The following is a 13781-nucleotide window of genomic DNA, read 5'->3' on the forward strand; positions in this document are numbered from 1 at the left end:
CCTTTTAAAATAAATATGGTTTATTGAGCAGTTTTAAGTTCACAGCAAAATTAACAGGTAAATATAAAGATTTTCCTGGTAACATCTGTAATTGGAAAATCTGAAATCCAAAATGCTCGAACATGGAAACCTCTTGAGTGGTGTTGTCTTCTAGGTAGTGTCTAGTGTCTCTTTTCCACTGAGGTCTACAGTCATGTGAGGTGATCCTGGTGAAGAACACGGGTCCACTGCGGCCAGGTCCATGCGTCTGCATGTTGAGGCTCAGCTATTCCTGCACCATGGGTTGAAAAGACTGTCTGTGCTCAGGGTGCTACCTTTGTTTCTCTCATAGAGATGCGTTGACTACACTTGGATGGTTCTGATTCTGTCTGGTTTGTTCCATTGATCTGTTGGTTCATTCTTTTGCTAAAAGTACACTACTTGATTAGGGTAATATCAATATTACAGTTTTGTTCTTCAGTATTATGTTGACTATTTTTGGGTCTTCTCTCTCACCCTGTGCACTTTAGAATCTTCTTGTGTACATCCACAAAACAGCATGCTGGGATTTTGATTGGGATGGAATTGAATCTAATTAATTGCAAGGAATGGACATCCCAACAATATTATGTCTTCTAACATGATCATAGAATATTTCTCTCCCCATTTTATTTCTTTCATCAGAATTTTATAGTTTTCCTCATACAGATCTTGTTCGTGTTTTGTTGGATTTATAACTAAGTATTTCCTTTTTGTGGATGCAAGAGTAAATTATGTTTCTAATTGCAAAGTCTACTTGTCCATTGTTGGTAAATAGGAAAGCAATTGTACATTAACTTCTGTGTCCTGCAACCTTGCTATAATTGCTTATTAATTCCAGGACATTTTTGTCAATTCTTGTAGATTTTTACATAGACAATCATGTCACTTGTGAACCAAGACAGTTTTATTTCTTCTTTCCTATTCTGTGTACCTTTCAGCACATTAGCTAGTCCTTCCAAAACAGTGTCAAAAAGAAAGGCTATTGTTGGTCAGCTTTCCTTTACTGTGGCAAATACCTGAAGTCATCACCTTAAAAGGGAGAGATATGCATTTTGTCTCAGAGTCTTAGAGGTCTCAGTAAATGGCCTCTTGGCCCTATTGCTTTGGGTCTGTGGAGTCACAGTACAATATGGCAGAAGCTAGTGGCAGAGAAACTGGGGAGTGCGGGGAGAGCTGAGGTCCCAACATCCTCGTCAGGGGCCTGCCCCCATGACCTAACTTTTACTAGACCTCAGCTTCTAAAGGTCACACCATCTCCCAGTGGTCCAGGCTGGGCACGGGTCTCCAACACCAGGCCCTTTGGGGGACATTGCAGTCCAGATCCAGGCTACAGAAGAGGAGTTCCTTACCCGCTCCTAATCTTAGTGGAAGAGCTTTGAATTTACTGCCATTACTATGATGTTAATTGTATGGATTTTTGTATATATTCATTATCAAATTAAGGAAGTTTACCTTTGCTCCTGGTTTGGTGAAAGGTTTTATTCATGTTGGATTTTGGCAAATATTTTTCAGCATCCATTACTATGGCTGCATGACTTTTCTGTTTTAACATGGATGGATTACACTGATTGATGTTTGAATGTTCAACCACTGTTGCATACTTGGGATAATTTCTACCTGATTGTGGTGTATTATTCTCTTTGTACGTTCTCTTTGTTGGGTTTGACTTGACTTGCTAAAACTTTATGGAGGATTTTTTCATCCATATTTAGAGAAGATACTGGTTTATTGTTTTTCTTTCTTGTAATGTCTTTGCCTGGTTTTGGAATCAGGCAGTGTGGCCGCATAGATGAGTGAGGTCTTATTCCACTGCTGCTACCTTCTGAAAGAGATCGTGGGTAAGTGGTTTACATTTCTTCTTTAAATGTCACTTGCACCAGTTGCTTTCTGTTTTAGAAGGTTATTAGTTATTAATTTAGTTTGTGATAGATATGGGCCCATTCAGATTTTCTATTTCTTGTGTGAATTTTGACAAATGATATCTTTCAAAAAATTGGTTCATTTCATCTGACTTATCAGATTTTGAGGCATAAAGTTGTTCATAGTATGTCTTGACTTTTAATGTTCATAGTCTGTAACTATGTTCTTTCCTTCCTTTCTAAGTAATCCAGTCTTTTCATAGCCTCTCCTATTGATTTTATTGGATCTTTTTAAAGAACAAGGTTTTGGTTTTATTAATCTATCGATTTCCTCTTTCAGTTTTGTTGCTTTTTGTTTTTAATGTTTTTTTGTTCTTAATTGGATTTAATTTTTAGTTGCTTTTCTAGTTTCCTAAGGAGGAAGCTCATACAATTGATTTTTTTCCCCATTTTTTAATTTGTTCTACTTTGTTACGTACGACAGCAGAATGCATTTCAATTTGTTGTACATAAATAGAACACAATATTTCAATTCTCTGGTTGTACACGATGTAGAGTCTAGGGTAATGATGTCTGTCTCGTCTTTCCTGCCCCCATGTCTTCCCCCTCCCCACTCCTCCCCTTAACCCAGTCCAAAGTTCCTCCATTCCCCCCATCTCCCCATTATGACTTAGCATCCACTTATCAGAGAACATTCGGATTTTGGTATTTGCTTATTTCACTTAACATACTATTCTTCAACTCCATCCATTTACCTGCAAATGCCATAATTTTTCTTATATTTTAAGGCTGAGTACTGTTCCATTGTGTATATACACCACAGTTTCTTTATCCATTCACCTATTGAAGGGCATCTAAGTTGTTTCCACAGTCTAGCTATTGTGAATTGAGCTGTTGTGAACATTTATGTGGCTGTGTCACTATAATATGCTGATTTTAAGTCCTTTGGTAATAGACTGAGGAGTGGGATAGCTGGGTTAAATGGTGGTTCCATTCCAAGTTTTCTAAGCAATCTCTATACTGCTTTCCAAAGTGGTTGCTCCAATTTGTAGTCCCACCAGTAGTGTATGAGTGTGCCTTTGTCCCCACATCCTCGCCAACACTTATTTTTGCTTGTGTTCTTCATGATTGCCATTGTGACTGGAGTGAGATTAAATCTTAGTTTTGATTTGCATTTCTCTAATTATTAGAGTAGTTGAACATTTTTTCATATATTTGTTGATTGCAAGTATATATATATGTGTGTGTGTGTGTGTGTGTATTGCTTGAGAAGTGACAGTTGATTTTAGATCTTCCTTCTGCCTTCCATGCGTCTCATAGATTTTCATACATTGTGTTCTCATTTTATTTTTAAAATATTTTAAATTTAAATGTCTCTTGCGATTTCTTCTTTAACCCCATGCTATTCTGAAGTATGTTGTTTGATCTTAGTGTATTTTTGGATTTTCCAGGTAGCCACCTGAGAGTTGAAGGGACACACACATAGGCATATGTCATATGTGTATTATATACGCCTGTGTGTGGGGGTTGTTCCATATCTCTGTCCATGTGTCTCTCTAGTTTACATTGTTGTCGGAGAACACACACTCTGTGGTTTCTGTTCTTTAAATTTAGGTGTGTTTTGTGGCCTTACAATCTTGTGGTCTGTCTTGGCAAATGTCCTGTTTGTACTTGAGAATAATGTGTATTCTGCTGTCATTGGATGAAGTAAACCTGCTATACCAGTTGATTGATAATAGTGTGGAACTCAACCATGTCCATTCTTACAGTTTTGTGTTCCATCAATGACTGCTGATGATAAAGGAGCACTGGAGTCTGCTTCTTCTCATATTTCTGTTAGTTCTGCCTCACATAGTTTTATGCTGTACTGTTAGGCACATGTATGCTGAGGATTATGATGTCTGCTTGGAGCATTGGCCCTCTTAATAGCATGTAAGTTCTTTATCTCTAATGACTTTCTTTGCTCTGAAGACTGCTGTGTCTAAAATTGATACAGCTACTCCCTTTTTCTTTTGATTAGCATAGTATTTTTTTCTTCATCCATTTGGTTTAAATATATATATATATATATATATATATATATGTATATATGTATCTTTAAATAATTACACATTTGTGTAACATAATGGCAGGGATATATTTTGAGAAATGCATTGCTGGGTAATTTAGTCATTGTGTAAACATCGTGGAGTGGACTTCTGTAGATAGGTGGTGTTGGTTTTCACTTGACATGAATCCTGGTGCAGTGAAGAGCTGCACTAAGCACGAGGTGTGTGGAGGCTGCTGCTTCCCAGCGGGATTTCAGCACCAGAGGAGCTCTCTAAACAATGATGGCCAAGCGCAGTCACAGGAACTAGGAACACGGGTGTTTGTCATTACCTAGTAGTATATACGCATAAGATCCCACGTGCTCTGCCTTCATACTCCTGGCAGCTCAGTCGGCTTGTCCACAAGTACATAAAGATCATTGACTGAAATGTCCTTATGCAGTGCATGACGTTTTAAATTGTCTGTGTAAATGGGTTTCTTGTATCAACATTTAGTTGGGTTTTGTTGGATCCAGTCTAACAGTCTTTTTCTTTTTTTTATTCTAATTTGTTATACATTGCCACCACACACCTTGTAGATTCAAACAGCAACTCTTTATTCCCGAACTCACACCGGCACTCTACAAACACGTTCTGGGGAAATCCAGGTTCTCTGCCCAATTCACGTTCTGGGCGAAATCCCAAATACTCTCTGAATCCCGTGAAAACTCAACGGGAACTCAAGGAGCGGGCATGCCTGAGGCAGCAGGATACACCCTATTCCCAGCAGGGTACACCTTAAACCTGGAACTGCCCTAAACCCGGATTGTCCTAAACCCTAAACCGGGAACGCCCTAAACCCGGATCTGCCCTGGTCCTTGAGCAAGGTCACCTTACATGCAATGTAGCTGCAAATGACCTGGGTCATGTCATGCGTCATACCTACTTGGCAATGGCTTCAGCAATACATGATGGCAGAATGCAATTTATTTCACATTACACATAGAGAGCACAGTTGAATTTCAAGTCACTGATTGTACACAATATTTTCACACCATTCGTGTCTTCATACATGTGCTTAGGGTAATGATGTCTAACTCATTCCACCATCATTCCTACCCCCTTGCCCCCTCCCTTCCCCTCCCTCCCCTTTGCCCTATCTAAAGCTCCTCCATTCCTCCCATGCTCCCCCTCCATTGCCATTATGAGTCAGCCTCCTCATGTCAAAGAAAACATTCAGCCTCTGGTTTTGGGGGATTGGCTGACTTCACTTAGCATTATCTTCTACAGCTCCATCCATTCACCTGCAAATGCCATGGTTTTATTCTCTTTTAATGCTGAGCCATTTTAGACAATTGATTTTTGAAGTTATTACTGATATCATTTGATTAACATCTACTATATTTGTTACTGTTTTCTATTCATTGCCCTTATTCCTAGTTCCTATTTTTGTTTTCTCTTTTTTTCTGTCTTTTGTGGTTAGTGAAACTGCATTACATTTTTTTCTCCTTTTTTAGCGTTTCAGTTATACCTTTTTTAAACATTATTTTAGAGATTGTCATGTAGTTTGGAATATAATATACAGCTAATCCAAGTGAGCTTTCAAATAACAGTTTAGCATTTTACAGATAGTGTGAACATTTTGTCTTCTGTCCCTCATCTTGGGCTGTCACTTGTTTCTCTTACATATAAGCATATATAACTGAACAATCATTAGTAGTATTATATTATCTGTTAGAGCAGTTAAGAATAAGAAAAATAAAGGTTTTGGGCTGAGGTTATGTCTCGGTGATAGAGTACCTAGCATGTGTGAGACCCTGTGTTTGATTTCAAGCACCAAAAAACTGGGACGAGAGAAAGAAGTGTTTTTATTTACTTTCACTTCCTCTCTCTGACACTTTTCCTTTCCTTATTGGTATTCAAGTTTCTAACTCTTTTTTTCTTGCAATGCAAGCCTGCAGGAACAAATCCCCTCAAATTCTGTCTTTCTGAATAATTTTTTTTATATCTCCTTCACTATTGAAGAAGAATGATTTCATGGAGTATAGAATTCTAGGTTATTGGAATTTTTGCTCTCAACACTTTAAATATTTCTTTTCACTCTCTTCTTGCTGGCATGGATGATAGAAGAAAAGTTTGATGTAATTCTTTGCTTTCTTCTTACATAGGTAAGGTATTTAAAATTTTTGGCTTCTTTTGGGATTGTTTTTCCACCATCCTTGGTGTTCTCTGAGCTTCTTGTGTATGCTTTGGTGTCTGATATGAATTTGAGCAAATTCTCAGTCATAATTGGTCTCATATTTCTTCTTTTCTCCATTTCTTCTCCTTCTGGTATTTCTATTACACATACTGTGTTAGTCATCTTTTCATTGCTGTGACAAAATACCTGAGAAAATTAACTTAGAGGAGGACAGACTTATTTTGGCTCATGTTTTTAGAGGTAGCAAAGCTGCTTAGTGCATGGCAGCCGGGAATGAAGGGTAGGAGTGGGAGAGAAAAAGGGAAAGAGAAAGAAAGAGCCAAGGACAAAATATAGTCCCTCAAATCATGTTTACAAGGATCTACTCCCTTCAACTAGGTCCCACCTCATTCAGTTTCCCTACCTCTAGGTAGTCCATTCAGCAGTCACTCCATCTGTGCTTTACTCCATGATGACTCAGTCACTCCCCAGTCAGTGCATTACTCCATTGATGTCCTATCACAGCCCCCCTTGAACATCACTGCACTGGGGACTAAGCCTTCAGCACATGAACCTTTGGAGTACATGCAAGATCCACATCTTAATACATATTTATACCTTTTGCATTTATTCCACAGTTTTTAAACATCCCTTCCTTCCTTCCTCTCTCTCTCCCTCCCCATCTCTCCCTCCCTCCCTTTCTTTTGTCTCTGTTCTCTTTGCTTTTCACTTTTTTCAGGATTCTCTCGATACATCCTCAAACTCCGTGATTCCTTCCTCAGTGGTATCCAGTCTACACAGCCCATCTACACAGCGCTCGCTGCCGTCAGTGTTTCTGACCCTGACAGTGCCTCTTGGTCCCTCGGGATTCACCTTTGTCTGGTTACCTTGCGCAGCTCTTGTTGCAGTGGGCCTCATCCAGCCGAGCCCTGAGCCCTGGGCGTGTGTCTGGTTCTGCTGCTCACTCTCTTCTCCAGAGTGTTCTTTCTTTCTGCATTTTAGTAAGCCTTGTGAGGTTTTCTCCCCTCCCCCCTCCCCGCATTGTTATTGGTGCATTGTAGTTGCACATAATGATGGCATTTGTTGTGTGGTGTAACAATGTATTTAGCCAATATCACTCCCCAACACTTTCCCCTTCCTCCCCTCTTCCCACCTTCTAATCCCTTTCCTCTGCTCTACCAATCTCCCTTTGATTTTCATGAAATCCCAACCCCTACCTTTCCTTTCCTTTTTCCTCTCTAGCTTCCACAAATGATAGAACACATTGACCCTTGACCTTCTGAATTTGGCTTATTTCACTTAACATAATGGTCTCAATTTTCAAATCATTTTCCTGCAAATGACATAATTTCATTTTTTCTTTATGGATGAATAAAACTCCATTGTGTATGTGAACCTCATGTTCTTTATCCTGTTGATGGATATATAGGCTGGTTCCCCAGTTAGGCTATTATGAACTATGCTGCCATAAACATAGATATGCAGTTATCAGTAGTATAGTGACTTTAATTCTTTAGGATAAATACCGAGGAGTGGTATTGCTGCATCATATAGTGGTTCTATGCCTAGTCTTTTGAGGAATCCTGTAATTTTTTTCTCAATAGCCAGAAACTTATATAAACTGGCCTTTGGTGATGCAGTGGTAGGGTGTCAGCGGGAGCATAGTGTTTTATCATCCTCTGATTAGGCTTCAGTGTTTTTTGGAGCCTAAGAGACTGGACCATCAACAACTTTGTCAGTTTTTTTCTTCCAGCCAGGTACAGTGGCCCACACCTGCAATCCCAGCAACTTTGAGACAAGGGGATCCTGAGTTCAAAGCCAGCCTCAGCAATAGCGAGGCACTAAGCAACTCAGAGAGACCCCTGTCTCTAAATAAAATACATAATAGGGCTGGGCATGTGGCTCAGTGATGGAGTGCCCCTGAGTTCTACTCCTGGGACCCCAAAGGAAAAAGAAAAAAGTTTGTTTTTCTAGTTGAAGGAGGAACAATGTGGCTAGAGCCGATTGGAGCTTGGTATTTTCCTTCTTCTGGGTCAGTTAAGCTGTGATAATACCCCCAGGGCAGGTTGGGCCCTGGCTGACTGGCTTCTCCCAGAGTCAGATCTTGCTAAGAGGAGTAGAGGACAGTGGCTCCTGTTTGCATTGCACAGTCCTCCCAGTTGGTGCTAGAATCTAAAGATAGCTGGGTGCTGCTCTGCTTTGACTCACTGTCTTGTTAAGTGGCATTTAAAGTCACTTAAGGGGAAACAGGGTATTTCATGAAGTCAAATGTTTTTCTTATCTGAAGTGAAATGTTAACAGTAAACACTTATCTATAGTCACTTTTTTTTCCTTTCCCATTTTATTAGGCTGCTTCTTTAAAGGATAAGTGGGGATTGGGTTATAAACCAAGTTATAGCCGATCAAAAAGCATTTCTGCCTCTGGAAGACCACCTCTCAAGCGAATGGAAAGAACAAGGTATTATGTATTTCAACCAGTGAAACAAATAATAAAATCACTGAGTCTATTACAAAGATTCACTGCTTCCCCCCCACCCACCCCCGTATTCTAATTGGAGAAATTACAAAACTAACATAATATAAATGGATCTCATTGGTAAAATAGCAGTCATCCTGGTTATGGTCTTATTTCATTTATTTGAGGAGTTCCTCTGTCACACACCACAGTGCAGTGATGCTTTTCAGTAATGAAGTGCTCCACCATTTTAACAAGTCCTATGTGCAAACTTAGACTGTCCAGAGAATGGGAATGTGCACACTAGCCGCTGCTGCTCTCTGTTGGGATAAGAAATGTACAGCTGCACATCTGTTCAGCATGTGAAGAAATGGAAATTGAATCTATTGAATTAAATACTGCTTCGATACTAAATCACTATGAAAATAAGAATGATACATCCTTTTTATGGTTTGATTTTAGATAATCTTGAGTTAATCAACACGTTGAGTTGTTTTCACAGGATGATAAAGGTTAAGAAATGGAATGCCAGTAGTTCAGTCCTTTAATAAAGCAAATATTTAGAACTAGAATGTTAATATCATTAATCAGACTTTTATGAAATCCAAGAATTTTTTCGAGAATGTTAGTGTTTTATGACTTTATATTTTACTTACAGTTCTCGAGTAGGAGAAGCTGAAGAGCTCCCAGAAATCCGAGTGGATGCAGCATCTCCTGGGCCCAGAGTAACTTTTAACATCCAGGATACAGTAAGAGAGATTATATTTGTTAGAAACATACATTACTGAATAGTTTCTACAAATTGTAAAATGGCAGTACTAATGCAGTTTCAAGATACTGATTCTTGCCTGATGTGAAATGAAGATGGTATTGGGTGAAGTGTCTGGCTGTATGAGCTGAGAGTCGCACTGTGGGCCTTAGAGTTTTACCTGCACAGTGAAGAGTCCTAACTGCTTGCTCTGAGACAGAAAGGCTTTTGTTGAATATTTTTTCTCGCAAACAAGAATTCACATTGAACTATGTGTTTTACACAATTGTGATGTATTTGTGTGCAGTACTTATTTATGTATTCAAAATGTGTATATAGGTGGTGGCAGAAACCAGAGGGGCAGTCGGCTTCAGAGATGCATTGTAATTTCATAGCGTGTTAAATTTTATGTTAAATTTTTTTATATTTTTTGTGTATTTGTTTACTTTTAAACCATTGTTTCTTGTTCACAATTTTTTTTACTTTTTTCTTATTATTTTAACTAAGTTGAAAAATACAGTGTGGGGAAGTACGCCACAGTCCAGCTCTCCTGGGGAAGGGTATTTTCAGGTACTTATTCAGATCAACATAAATTTTGCTTCAAAACTAATCAACCACCCTGAAAATCTGCTTTCAAAATGTCTTCCTTTCATTTCACGCTAAACTCAGACCTCAAAAATTTTCTATTTTACATAAAATTGTTTTGAATTTTTTATCATGTATATATCTCATAAGCTCTTGCATACATATACTTTAGTTTTGTTCTTCTATATAGTTTAATATTGTTTTGATCTTCAAAATTAAAAAAACTAAAATCAGTTTATCAAATCAATTCAGTTAAATCATAAACACAGAACTGCAGTTTATTAGTTATTTGCTAATCCCGAAGAAAATCTCTTTCACTTACATTCAACTACAAAGTGAATGTGTGTTTTTTTTAAAAAAAGAAAACTTTAATAGTTCAAACTAAAATCAACTCTAACTCAGGGCAACAAAATAATCATCAAATGACATTTCTTTTGAATGACTGATATACAAGTATTTATAAAATGATCCATTTAAAAATTTATTCTCATGTTCAATACAGTGTGAAAATGTGCTACACAATCATTCAAAAATGTAACATTTTTATAATTCAGTATTTTCCTAAAATATATCACAAAACTAAAAATGAAAGATGTAATATACCAGATATATAAGTCTTCTTCTAGAATTTTTCTTTAAAATTACTTTAAAAAGTTGGCACTTATTCCAAATATATTTTGTTTGCATTTCCTTCCTCTCTCAAGCTCGGAGTTTCAACATATATCCCATAGTTATACTAAATTCAGTCAAATTGGATTTTGTTTTAGAACTATAATTGTACTATAGTAAGCTTGATGAATATTTCCTATATTCTAAAAAACTAAAAGCTTGAAAACAAATCATTTATGTGAATTAAATGAATCCAACAGGTTATTCTATTTTTTAAATTTTTTCTTTTTAATGTATTTTTTTAGTTGTTAATAGACCTTTATCTTTTTTATATGTGATGCAGAGAATCAAACACAGGGCCTCACACATGCTGGGCAAGTGCTCTACCACGGAGTCACAACCCCAGCCCTTTTTTTTTGGTTACTTTGCCATGCTGGGTATCAAACCTAAGGCCTCATGTTTGCTAAACAACTGCTGTATCACTGAGGTACATACCAGCCCTAACTGTGTGCTTCTTGAAGGCCTTAATACTTGAAATGATTCATCCTGTTTTTCAATAACAGTGTATACTCTGCTTGTAAAAAATATGGAAAATCATAAATTAGATGATAAATATAAGATTAGGTATTAGATTTGCTAATTATAAATTGGGAAGTAATTAAGGTATAGCTACATATAAATACAAATAACAGATTGTTTTCTACATAAACTTACCCTAGTTTTAAAAGTTGAAAGATAATTCCAACAAACACAAACCTGATGTATTTGGTTACTTGACAACATATTTATTTTATAAAGTGAAGAACACCTGGTCTTTGCAGATATTTGACATTTTCATTGTAGGATTGCATTATGAATTTTCTTTAGGTAATTTGCTCTTAAAAACTACTGAAAGCTAATTTTTAGGAACAAGTAACACCACCTTGCACATTACACTTTAAAGAGGCTGATCATTCTTAAATGATGCTCAGCTCTCTGAAGCTGGGAATCAAAATTGGGTCATAGGAAGTATTGTTGGTTTTGTTGACTCACTTAAAAACAGTGGCCTCCAAATAAAATTCTGGGTTAGAGACATGGTGTTTATACAGACTACAATGTTAAAATACAGCATCCTGAAGTTGGGTTCAGGTACATGTTTTAATATTCAACTCTGTATGTGCCTTTCCTCAGCCTATGAGGGGCTTGTTGTTTAGAGACCCTCAGAGAGCTCACAAGCATGAGGGACCAGAGTGACGCTGTGTCTGCATGTTCTTCTTACTAATTGAGCTTGCCATTCTGATTTTTGGTCGATCATGTTTCTTTTGTGTCCATATGTTTAACTTCTGCTTTTAAAGAAATCCAGTGTTACTAATCAATGCAATGTATTCCTGTAAAGTGAAACTTCACTCTAATTTTTAAAGTGCTGATGGCATGACTTTCTGTAGTTTGACCCACTTTCTTCCTTTGTGTGCCATTTCTTGTGTTCATAAATCTGACCTTTCTTTCAGTTGAGTGAGGATATTGAGGAAATAAAAATGTTTAAAAATGTTTTTTTCTTGTTGTAATTAAAAATGGGCTTGAAATATGATTTTTTTTTTTTTTTTATAATCAGTTTCCAGAAGAGACAGAACTGGACCTTTTGTCAGTAACTATTGAAGGTCCATCTCACTACTCATCAAACAGTGAAGGGTCCTGTTCCGTGTTCAATTCTCCCAAAACTCCAGGAGGCTTTCCAGCAAGCATTCCTTTCCAACCTGAAGAGGGTCGAAGAGATGACAGCTTGTCTTCTACCAGTGAAGACTCAGAGAAGGATGAAAAGGATGAAGACCGGGAAAGGGAAAGGTTTTATATTTACCGAAAACCCTCGTGAGTAGCCTTTTAAAAATCCTTAGGTGGTGTTCCAGATTTAAGAACTAAATTTTTAATTTAAATGGGTTTATTTAAATTTTAATATTTTCCAAGATAAATCCTATCAGGAAAATGGTAGTAAAGATGTGGTTATGAGTTAAAGGAGAAGGCTGTATTTCTCCTGACCTTAGAGAGGTCCAACAAACACAAACCTGATGTATTTGGTTACTTGACAACATATTTATTTTATAAAGTGAAGAACACCTGGTAGGTACTATAAATATAGTACAGTATAGTATAGTATAGAAAAGAAACGTAGTAAAGGGGAAATGTTTAGCAATGGATGAAAGATTCAGCCAATTCTTGGAAGAAAGAAATAAGCTGAGATGATGAGCATGTATGACCACCACTCAAATGAGGTGGTAACAGTAACAGTAAAAGTTTGAAGTGGCAGTAATAATGGGAAATTACTAGGCACAAGAGGAATATAGTTAAAAGTTGGTCTATTAGGGGATGTCTGCATTCTTCAATCTTGACAATTCTGAGCCTTGTGAATCCTTTCCTCCTTTTCGTTGACTGAAACCACTAACTCTTAAATCTCTTTTATCAATATATTTTGGTTTATTTCCTTATCTTTCTGTAATACATCCTCAAATTGCTTCTAAGAAAAGTTGTAATACAGATCTACTTTCTTCATCTTTTATATCTAAAATTACTGCTAATTCTTGTATTTGATTGATTATTGGGTTCAGTGCAGAATTCTAGTTTGACAATTATTATTTTTTAAAAATATTTAATACATATTTTTAGTTGTTGATGGACCTTTATTTTATTCATTCATTTATATGTGGTGCTGAAACTTGAACCCAGTGTCTCACACATGCTAGACAAGTGCTCTACCACTGAGAAGGCCCAAGGCTATAGGAGCCCGCCTGTACCAGGCAGCTGAAACAGCAAGAGGCCAGGACAGCACTGGCTGCAAAGGAAGCTGCTAGTCAGCAGGGAGCAGGCTTCACTTATGCAGGGAGCGGACAAGCTCTGGAGATCAGCTGTGCAACACAGTGCCCACAGATATCACTAAGTGTTCTTACCAATATAACTTTCTATATACTCTTTGGTATATAACTTTCAAATTTGTAACATCCTGATTTTTAGCATTCTAAATATGAGTGCAGACTAAGAGAGACATGATTATTTTTAAATCTAATAAGAAATATCTATATTAACAATAAGAAAGGAGTACATGTTATTCATGTAAACAAATTCACCTAGTCTGGTCCCAAAAGCTGCCACTTAATAATAATTATATTTACATATTAAGTTAGATAAATTCCTCTTAATGGCCATCATTTCTATGTATTCATTATTCCATGGGGAAATTATCTTCCCAGTTCAAATTCACTCTGGATAGAGTTTGAACAATAAGCGGATCTCCTTCTATCAGATGCTTAGGATAAACTACAGTATATTG

At 37.2% G+C, this 13781-nt stretch overlaps 1 protein-coding gene across 12 annotated transcripts in view; it reads left to right on the forward strand.

Annotated features, from left to right (window-relative positions):
• The window catches only part of Bltp1 (bridge-like lipid transfer protein family member 1), a 209922-nt gene that overhangs the window by 163773 nt on the left and 32368 nt on the right, over positions 1 to 13781 (forward strand). For 8 of the 12 annotated variants that reach the window (XM_058583669.1, XM_058583667.1, XM_058583668.1 and 5 more), the window contains 4 exons: positions 8435 to 8547; positions 9200 to 9290; positions 9797 to 9859; positions 12075 to 12328. In XM_058583669.1, coding sequence (XP_058439652.1) covers positions 8435 to 8547; positions 9200 to 9290; positions 9797 to 9859; positions 12075 to 12328 — 521 coding nt within the window. The remainder of the gene's footprint in view (positions 1 to 8434; positions 8548 to 9199; positions 9291 to 9796; positions 9860 to 12074; positions 12329 to 13781) is intronic. The other 4 variants (XM_058583674.1, XM_058583676.1, XM_058583670.1 and 1 more) reach the window with 3 other exon arrangements.

The sequence above is a fragment of the Marmota monax genome, unplaced genomic scaffold (assembly GCF_021218885.2).
Source record: "Marmota monax isolate L192 unplaced genomic scaffold, Marmota_monax_Labrador192_F-V1.1 WCK01_AAM20220418_F8-fsc00378, whole genome shotgun sequence".
Lineage (NCBI taxonomy): Eukaryota > Metazoa > Chordata > Mammalia > Rodentia > Sciuridae > Marmota > Marmota monax.